Source organism: Crocodylus porosus, unplaced genomic scaffold (genome assembly GCF_001723895.1).
Source record: "Crocodylus porosus isolate Cpor-Errol unplaced genomic scaffold, CroPor_comp1, whole genome shotgun sequence".
NCBI lineage: Eukaryota > Metazoa > Chordata > Crocodylia > Crocodylidae > Crocodylus > Crocodylus porosus.
This window is the reverse complement of record NW_017728918.1, coordinates 88,290,241-88,300,903: the sequence shown is the minus strand read 5'-3', so window position 1 is coordinate 88,300,903 and position 10,663 is coordinate 88,290,241. Positions and strand designations below refer to the sequence as shown.

Below are 10,663 nucleotides of genomic sequence, written 5' to 3'. Positions count from 1 at the left end.
CCTGCATGATAGACCCAGCATACACAGAGCCCACTTGAGCTGGTCCAGGATTGCACTGAACACAACACCTGTGCATGCACCCACTCCAGCTAGTCAAGGATCCATGCTGCATGCAGTGGAGGTCCTGGACAGAGCACTGCATGTGATGCCATCTGGACCAGCCAGGGTGGGTGCTGCATGCAGCACAGGTCATGTGCTGTATGTGGGTCAACTCTAAGACCCAGAGGCCAGATAAAGGAACCCTGTGACCCGTATCTTTGACACCCCTGCTCTGTGCCTTTTGCTTGCTTGTGTTTTATGTGGGAAATCTGGCAACTCTCCTGCCACCACTGTTCTGAGCTGCTGTGACAGAAAATAGGGCAGCAGATAGCACCCTAAGTAGCTTAGTTTTTATATGTTAATATACTACAAAAATCAGATGGAATAAAGCTTAGAATCTGACAAAAGCACCTTTGATTAATCAGTTCTTTTAAAAGGCTAAATATTTTTAAAGCACTAGATGCTTTTTAAAATGGCCACTCTCAATCTTTTTTTTCTTTAAAGATTAACCCAATTTAACTTTATAAACATAGTATTTTCTGTTGAAAATGTATGGTGGATTAACCTTTTTTTCTTTCAGCATTGATTTATTTTGACATTAAATAAATACCTTAGCTTACAAATATAGGGTTTCTCCTTTACCAGAGCTGGAAAGCTGACGTTTAGTTGTAATGACTAAGTTTAGGAGACAACTGGGCTTCGTGGGAGAAATGTTTGAGCATAAAGGAAGAAAAAAAAATTGAACAGATGAAGTTTGTATTACACATTCATGAAACGGTGCATCTGTTAGAGTCATTTTTCAATTAACCTTCTTAGAATCTTAATAGGAATGCTTCCAACTCAACCTATTTTTTTTAATCACGATGGTTTTAAAACAGTTGAAAACGAGTTGTTTGCCTTAATTGTAGTTATCCAAGAACTTATTAGTTGAGATTTTGTAATTTTTGGAAATGGCATTTTAATGTATTGCTCTGACACTGGATTCTTGCTCATTCATTTAATTGTAATTTCGTGTACTGGTCATTAATTGATTATAATTACCATGTTACAAAAATTCTTTATATTAAATGGAAGAATTGCATCTTGATTCAGCAACCTGTTTAGAAGAACGTTTTACTGGTTTCAAGGAATGCAGGAATGAACGATTAAACACCACCTGCCACTAACTCTTTGACTGTTTGGGATAGGCTTTTGCGCCTTGCTGATTTGGCATCTCAGTTGGACAGCTGCATGTGCAAGGAATGCAAATTAGTGCATATTAATGTCAATGAAAGCTGCAGACACAAGCCACCACATGGCTATTAAGAATAGGTTAATTTTACTAGGTACTTTAAAGATACAGAATCTCATTTGTGTGGCTACAGACCCCTTTTGACACATTAACCTTAACTGAGGGATGCCTTTTATGGAAAACAGAATTCTGTTACCATCATGAGTCTAGTTAAAAAACACGTTTCCTTTGATTAGAAGTAATTGACAATGTGATAACATACATATTATATATGTTTTTCTCATCTAACTACACTTTTTAGGGTAGTAATAGTTTAATAATATACTTCTGTAAAATGTGAATGATACTCTGAGAAATTATTAGCAAAAAGAATGTTTAGCAGTTGTAAAACATTTTACATCAGATAAATTAAACCAAATGGTTGATTGGTTGATTTGTTTTCATTTTATTTTCATGTCTCCTTTCAGTATCATTGCAAGACATTACGATGAGAAAAGCTTTCAGGAGTTCCACAATTCAGGATCAACAGCTGTTTGACCGCAAGACTCTGCCTATACCTTTACAAGAGACTTATGACATTTGTGAACAGCCTCCCCCACTTAACATACTTACGCCTTACAGGTCAGTATGAAAACTAAGCAGAACCTGTCCCTAATTCATCAGTAGTTACATAGGGCTGCAGACACCTTTTTCTCAGGTTGAGTAGTACTTTTGATCCTCAACTAGTGCTGTTAAAAACAGTGAGGCTACTTGAGAAGAAAGTAGCAGTGCATTGTTGTCTTGTTTCCCCTGATTTTAGCTGTTATAGTTTGTTCTTGGTGTTTTAGACAGTGTACCTTGCAGTGTGTGACTGTTTAAAGTAGTGATTTGGGGGATTCTTTTGCTTAATGATTGCCTCTGAACACAGGGGAATGGGTATGAGGCCCCTTTATAAATTTCGTAGATTTCATAGACATTAGGGCTGGAAGGGACCTCGGAAGATCATCGAGTTCAGCCCCCTGTCCCAGTGGCAGGAAGTCAGCAGGGATCATAGGATCCTAGCAAGATAAATATCCAAATGTCTCTTGAAGGCGTTCAAAGTAGGTGTTTGAACCACCTCTGGCTTGGGGGCTCAGACAGTAAAGAAGTTCTTCCTTATGTCCAGCCTGAAACGGTCATGGAGATAGTTTGTGACCGTTTGACCTTGTCATCTCTTGGGATGCTCCAGTGAAAAGACGTTCCCCCAGATCCTGGTGAGCACCCCTGGTAAACATGTAGATGGCCACCAGATCACCTCTGAGCCTGCGCTTTTCCAAGCTGAAGAGCCCCATAGCTCTCAGCCACTCGTCATAAGGTCTGTTTTCCTGAACTCTGATCATGCACATGGCTCTTCTCTGGACTCTCTCAAGCTTCTCCACGTCTTTTTTGAATTGTGGAACCCAAAACTGGACGCAGTATTCCAGCTGCAGCCTCACCAGGGCCGAGTGCAACAGGAGAATTCTGTCCTGGGATTTGCTTGAGAAGCATCTGTGGATGCAAGCCAGCATTTTACTCGTTTTACTAGCATCACATTGAAGGCTCATGTTCATCTTGTGGTCAGTCATGACCCCTAAGTCCCTTTCACCTGTAGTGCTAGCCAGCATAGCACTGCCAAGCCTATAAAGATGCTGCAGGTTTTTCTTGCCAAGGTGGAGAACCTTGTGTTTTTCACTGTTAAACACCAACAGATTCTTGTGCACCCCTTTCCTGAGCCTGTCAAGGTCTTCCTGGATCACCCTCCTGTCCTCAGGTGTGGATGCCGTACCCCAGAGTTTGCTGTCGTCAGTGAACTTGGCCAGTCTATTTCTGACGCCAATGTCCACATCATTAATGAAGCTGTTGAATAGTGTAGGCCCAAGGACAGGGCCTTGAGGGACTCCACTGGTCACAGTGCACCACGACGATCAACTTCCATCAACCGCCACCCTCTGGGTCCTGCCACGGAGCCAATTCCCCAGCCAGCGGATCGTGGTGGGGCCGAGGCTTTAGTTAGACAGTTTTGCCAAAAGGTAATCATGGGTTACCAGATCAAAGGCTTTTTTAAAGTCAAGATATATGACATCAAACTCTTCTCCCTTGTCCAGGTGATAGGTCACCTGTTTGTAAAAGGAAATAAGATTCCTCAAGCAAGACCTACCTGCAACAAACCCGTGCTGGCTATCCCTCAGGATCCCTCTTTAATAATCTTTTCTAAGACTTTCCCTGGGATAGAAGTCAGGCTGATGGGCCTGTAGTTTGCCGGATCCACTTTCCTCCCTTTCTTGAAGATAGGCACCACATTGGCCTTCATCCAGTCTTTGGGCACTTTACCTGAGTGCCAGGAGTTCTCAAAGATCCATGCCAGAGGCTGAGCTATGATGCTAGCCAGGTCCTTGAGTACCCTGGGGTGTAAACTGTCAGGGCCGGCTGACTTGAAGGTATCCAGCTGTTGCCGGCACAAGATGCCTGAGGGAGGCAACAATTGGGTTCGTTGCCCGGTGTGCGTCGCGCCAAATAAACACACGGGGGGGAGAAGCAGACAGAGTTTATTTGAGCTTAAGTAAAAGGCACAGGGAGACTGTATTGTCTCAAATCCTGCGCACTTGGCCCTGCAACAGTGTAATTTTATAACTTGGTCAGTTTTCCACTAGTTGGCCCCCCTCTTCCTCCCCTTTCCCTCCTCCCTTCTCTCTCCGAGCGGTGCCCTTGCATTCCACAGATAACAGTTTTAGCTCGCCTGCTTTCCAGAAGGACAGGAGATTACAGGCGCCATAGAAAGGGTTACAAAGGTTGGGCAAGGGGGGGTCCTGGCTCATCTGAGCCCAGAGCAGAAGGACTTCATCGACACTCGTGGTCTTCCATCCCTCTGAATTATGTAGGGTTATGCCCAGTGACACCAACACAGCCTCTCAAGGTGTTCCTTCATGAGGTCAGCATTGATGGAGGGTAAGGAATCTCCCTCACCCAGGCCTCCTTGTCCTGTAATGGGCAAGGGCGTCCTGTGGGACTGGTGAGGGACCGACACAAAGTACCCATTTAGCAAGTTGGCTTTTTCCTGGGTGTCAGTTGTCAGTTGTCCCATCTGGTTTAGCAGGGGTCCAATGTTGCCCTTGCTTTTCCTCCAGCTTCCCACATACATAAAAAAGGACATTTTATTGTTCTTGGTACTTGTAGCTAGTTGGAGTTCTGTCACTTCGCTTTCCTGGTTCACTCCCTGCAGGTCTAGACCAGGGCAGAATATTGCTCCTTCGTGGTGGATCCAGTCCTCCATCCATTGTAGGTCTGTCTTTTTAGATGCAAGAGGTCCACTAGTTCCCTGGAGATCCAGGGGGGCTCCTGTGCCCTTTTCCTGCCTTTCCTCCGAGATGGAATAGACTTTGCTTGTACATCCAGGATCGCTTCTTTCAAGAGCAACCACTTATCCTTAACTCCCCTCCCCTTTAGGGCCTCGCTGATGAGCCTCCTGAGCTTGTCAAAGTCAGTTTTCCTGAAGTCAAGGACATCTGTATTACTGACTGACTTGCCAGCTTTACGGTGGATAGTGAAGGTGATCAGTTTGTGGTCACTGTCACCCAGCTTCCTTTTGATCACTAGGTTGCTAATTAGGTCGTCCCCCATTTCCAGAACCAAGTCAAGGAGCACTTTACCTCTCATCAGCCCGTAGACTTCTTGCATCAGAGCTCATCCGTGCATGAGAGAAAGCTTTGCGACCACTTGGATTTGGCCAAGCACTCTTCCCACGAGATGTTTGTATAGTTGTCTGTAGATGACAACCATGCACTGGGAGCGTGAGGCCTCAGCCAGTTCCCTGATGAACTCCTGGTCATGCTCTTGATCCTGGGTAGGAGGTCTGTAGTAGACTCCCACCATTGTGTCCCCTGTGCTGTGTTCCCCACAGATTTTAACCCAGAGGGTCTCCAGTCATCCGCCCTGGGTGCCAACATCAGCTTGCAGGGATGCATAGCATTACTTGACACAGAGATCTACATCCCCGCCCCTTTTGTCCACTCTATCTCTCTTTTACAGGGTATAGCCATCTGTACCTGTGGCCCAGTCATGGGTGGAGTCCCACCAGGTCTCCATTATTCCTATGATATCATAATTATTTGTGTTAAGCAGGATGACAAGTTCCTCCTGTTTATTCCCCAAGCTCCTGGCATTTGTTTACAGGCACACAAGTGTCCCCTTAAGGGCCCTTGCCTTGCCTACGGCTCGCTCCAGGGCTGGAGCAGGGGTGGGCTCCCTTAAGTGCCTTGGCCTGCTGGCTTTACAATGGTTGCTCAGCGGGCCAGCAGTGGCAGTGGTCCCTCCATCCCCCCGCAAGCTTAGTTTAAAGCCCAGTGGAGCAGGTCAGCCAGTCTGGCTGAGAGGAGCCTCCTGCCCAGCAGAGAGGTGGAGGCCATCCCTTCTCAGCAGCTCACTGCCTCTCTCACCAAAGAGCGGACTGTGGTCATGGAAACCAAAGCCTTCCCGATGACCCCACCACCATAGTCTTTGGTTCATTACCTCAACTCTCCTCTCCTTCCTCAGCCCATAGCCCAAAACTGGGAGGATCGATGAAAACACCACCTGCTCCCCCAGCCCCTTAAGCCCCAGTCCCAAATCCCTGTAGCTTTTCATGACTTGGCTGGGAGTGCTCCAAGCTATGTCATTTATGCCCACATGGATAAGGAGCATAGGGTAGTGGTCAGTGGGCCAGAGGAGCTCAGGGATCTTCTCCGCAATGTCTTGGATTTGGGCTCCCTGGAAGCAGCAGACTTCCCGAGCTAAGGGGTTGGGGCAGCAGAGTGTTCCCTCAGTCCCCCTCAGGATGGAGTCTCCCATGACAAACACTTTGCATTTTGTCTTAGAGAGAGCATGGGCGGTAGCTACAGTTGAGTCTGTGTTGCCTGCAGGAGCTAGCAGCTTAACAGACTCTGCTGGAGCTGCAAGAAATTCATTCCTATTGCAAAGCTCCAGCGGGGCAGGAGCCTTGGTGTCGTGGACCTTCAGTCCTTTAGTTTTAAAAGGTAGCAGAATCCGACCTATAAGTTACTATAAATTTTCTCCCAGGTAACACACAGAAAAGCTATTCTCAAGTTCCATATCTGTCAAACCTTGTAGTTCCCTGAATGATAAAAAGCCAATGAAAATGTATTTTCTTTAAATCAGATTATGTTGCTATGAGGGAGGACTATAAAGCGTATTTTGTCCTTTGATTTGGATCTTATATGATGAAAACAGTTTCACAAGAATAAGGAAGAAAAGTATGAGCATCATTGTCAGTAGCTTCTGGCATGGCACACTCAAACATATTGAATCCTAACCTTATAAAAGAAAAAATAATTGGAAAGAATTAGTCCTTTTCCTTTGGTTCTGTTCCTGACCCAGAATGGATAACCTATGCAATGTAGTCAAATGCATTAATTGTGATGGTTGCACACACAGTTTTAGGGTGGGATTTAGTCTCTTTTTTTATTATTGAGGCTGCATGCTGAATGGTGGTTCTGCATATTATTTCTGAGGCCTCCTGTAATGCAGGAATCTTATGGGGATGGAGACTACCCTGCCTTTCACTGGTGAACAGTATGTTTATCTGGGTGTTGGTCTAGATTATAGCCTCCTTTTCCAATTTACACCCCACCCACTTCCTTTCTATCCCTAGATACCATGGAAACGCCTTTAGGTTCCAGTGGTATGTCTGTATAGCACAAGGCAGTGCCATGTAGAGACACCCTGAACCAGCTCTGTGTGCACTAACCCCAGAACCAAAAGCAGTAAGACTGCGTTAATACAGCATTGTGCCAGACTGAACAGCCTTGCAGTATGTGGACAATACCTCCTGAGGCTTGGGTGAATCAATTTAACAGCTATTATCTAGCAAACCATGTAAGGGCCCAGGCTGCACTCATTAAGATGCCTATCTGTTGCTTCAGCATTTAGTCCCATATGTTGCAAAATAAATATTATATTCTGTCTTGATCATTTTATTGCAGGGATGATGGAAAAGAGGGTTTGAAGTTTTACACTAATCCCTCGTATTTCTTTGATCTATGGAAAGAAAAGATGTTGCAGGACACTGAAGACAAGAGAAAAGAAAAAAGAAAGCAAAAGGTATGATGTTCTGGGCTTAAATAGCTTTGGGTTATTTTTTTCCTGGAAAGCGTTTGCTTGTACATATGGTACTTCCACGGTTCTGCGATTTTAAAAGTTCATTCCTTTATATAGATACTTATAATCTTTCCAGCCTACTGAAACTGACAGAATTCATTCAAACCAGTCAACCTTATTTTGTAATAAAACACCATTAAAAGGGCATAGAGCTGTCCTGCTGTCTCACAGTGGGTTCTCTAAATGTTCTGAACCTTATAATAGTAAGTCAAAATTAATAAAACTCTGATGACAAATATAACAAACTCTCTCTAGCATTCCTTTAAAATCCAAAGTTCTAACAGTCTATGGCAAAATGGTTGTGGGGTTTATTTTTAGAAATGTTTAGGTTAATTTAAGATTATTATGGTAAAAAAAGATCAATTTTAATTTAAAAAAATGAAAGTATAAAAAACTAAGGAGAGGCATTGCTACGTGTTTTGCTGGTATTGTCTGACAAATATAGTACAAACATACTAGTACCCTTATGTAATATAAATGTACATTTCAGGCATGCTTTGAATTAATTTAGGATCATCACTAGGTTGTTGTTTGTTGTATTTTCTACTAAGTATTGGACAGAGTAAAGCTTCTCCCTCTACAAGGATTTCACTTCATATTGTTTTTGGATTTAAGGATTTTTTTTTCAGTTTTCAAATAACCAGGATACTTCTCTTTGTTTTGCAACTCTATTTTAAAATCCTGACTTCCTTAGAAAGCCTGTCTTAATTGTCAGTTTTGTTTGCATGACTCTTACAGCAGAAGAATCTAGACCGCCCTCATGAACCGGAAAAAGTGCCAAGGGCACCCCATGACAGACGGAGAGAGTGGCAGAAGTTAGCCCAAGGTCCCGAGCTTGCTGAGGATGATGCTAATTTATTACATAAGCACATTGAAATCGCTAATGGCCCTGCTCCACATTTTGAAACAAGGTTTCTTTTGTATTATTCCATCCTTTATTAAATATAAGCCTTACTCTTACACTGCAAGTTTGGTTAGAAATGGGTAGATGACTGTGTTATGTGCTGCAGTACTCAAAAAGTGATGGTGGTGAAAGAATTACCTCACCCAGAAGATAATTTTTAAGTTCTTTGCCCATGTGTTGTTTAATGTTTTATGATTACCTTGTCACTTTAAAAAGTAATTTATATTGCTGGAATTCATTAAGTCATTGGAGATGCGGAGGTGTGTGTCATTCCTGCTCATGAAGAATCTAATATCTGTACAAGCTTATAAGCAAATCTGTTTTTGCACTTCACTTGTGCAACAAGAAAAAACCCTTTTATTCTAGATTTCTAATTTCCTTGAGCAGAAACGGCCACTATTATGTGACAGTTCAGATGTGAACATTATCTACTTTGAAGTCAGATGAGACCACTGAATTTACTCATGAACTAATCTAAGGTTTGTTTGAAGTACAGTAGCTGGATGATAGCCAGCTGCAAACCACAACATGCTGTATTCTGCTTCCATAGAATATATTTGCAGTTAGCTGGCAGTAACGTTTTGAGTGATGTACCTGCCATGTTGCTCTCTGCAGTGTTTGTGCAAATTCAAGGACATAGAAAACAGTAATAAGAAAGAGCTTGGAGAAGGAGGGGATCCAAGCAAGTCTTACCTCATTCTTCATCTCAGAGACTCTGGCTGCTGCTGCTGTGGTGTGGGGTCACTGCACCCTGGCTGCAGCAGCCAACACAGTGGGGGTCATGGCTGCTGCTGTTGTGGAAAGCTTAGGCAGCAGCAAGGGCTCTGATCGCAAGAGTTTCAGCAACCTACATTGCACAGGCTCTCTGGGGACCAATCTTAATCCCTCTCTAAGGCTGTATACACACATTCAAATAATCTGGGAGAATTCTCTGAGGTTTGTTCTCCTGGTAGAGAAATTACCCAGAGGCACATGTATAGACATTCAAATGCTGAAGCCCTGAAGAGTGAAGAGCTTACACTGCTGGCATTATGTAGCCCCAGGGTGCATCTCAGCAGGGTTTGCAGTCTTCTTTAGTCTACGTGACAACAGATGGCAGTAGTGCATAGGGCAGCTCTGGCTGATCCAGACTGCTTATGCTCAACCTGTGGTTCCCTGCAGCATAATGTGGGCATTGTGAAGGGACCATGTTCTGCTTCCTGCTGGAGTAGCAGAGTCCAGTGAACAACACACTGATCCCTGGGAGGGAGGGGGGAAATGCTGAAGGACTGCGTTCTCTTCTGAGACAAGTCAAGACATGTACAGACTTTCACTTTCCCATGAAAAACTGCCCCGGGATTGATTTAACCCTGGTTGTCTTCAAGTTATTTTTCTCCTGGAGTGGCCACTTTTACTGTGGGAGAAAAAGCCTAAACATCTTTATGTCCGTGGTTTCTCCTGGGAGAGCACTGATACTCCCAGGAGAAAATGAATGTCTGTATGAGTCCTAAAGGCTTGGACAGATTTTTGGCTTCTCCAAGGAGAGTCCTTGCTTACTCAGGAGAAACCACAAATATACAGAAGTTCATAATTTTTCTCCCAAAGTAAGCGGTCACTCTGGGAGAAAAATCACATAGGAACAACCCAAGTGATGTGGCTCCCTGGAGAATCTCTCTCAGGAGATAGAACTCCCATACAGGCAGCTGGTGAGCTTTGCTGCTTCTCTCCCCCTCCTTCAGGGAGAGCTTGTGTCAGTCCTAGCTAAGCAGGGAGCAGAACATACCCCCTGAGTGCTTTGGCAAAGCCCAGCATTGAAACAGGGGGCATGTTCTGCTCCTGCTTGATCCCTGCCTGAATCATACTGCAGCATTTGGGTTTTGGGAAGCATAAAAGCATACTTCCTGCCCAGCTGCAGCTGGGCTTGAATACAGCATGGGGAAGCAAAAGGCTAGAAGACTGCGCATAGCACAGACTCTTCTCCCATCTTCCCTGACCCTGACAATCTTTGCCCACATTCACTTAAAAAAGCCTGCAAAACTCTCTGGGCTACACGCGCTAGGAATCGCTGGCAGCCCAGCATCTGCAGGCTCTTTGCTTCTCTATTTGAATGCAGATAGAGAACCTGATTGCCTTTTATGATCAGGTTACAAAGGCAATGGATGCAGGTGTTGCCGTGGACGTAGCCTTTCTAGACTTCAGCAAGGCCTTTGACCCTGTCTCCCACCCCATCCTCATTAAAAAACTAGGCAACTGTGGCATTGATGCCTGCCCAGTCAGATGGATTGCAGATTGGCTCAAGGGTTGTACTCAGAGGGTGGTGGTGGATGGGTCATATTTGACCTGGGGGGAAGTGGGTAGCAGAG

At 44.3% G+C, this 10,663-nt stretch overlaps 1 protein-coding gene across 1 annotated transcript in view; it reads left to right on the top strand.

The window, feature by feature from the left end:
- Positions 1–10,663, top strand: part of WASF1 (WAS protein family member 1) — a 56,855-nt gene that overhangs the window by 40,521 nt on the left and 5,671 nt on the right. Inside the window, exons 3-5 of the mRNA XM_019537893.1 lie at positions 1,738–1,891; positions 7,243–7,360; positions 8,156–8,328. Of these exons, the coding sequence (XP_019393438.1) occupies positions 1,738–1,891; positions 7,243–7,360; positions 8,156–8,328 (445 nt within the window). The remainder of the gene's footprint in view (positions 1–1,737; positions 1,892–7,242; positions 7,361–8,155; positions 8,329–10,663) is intronic.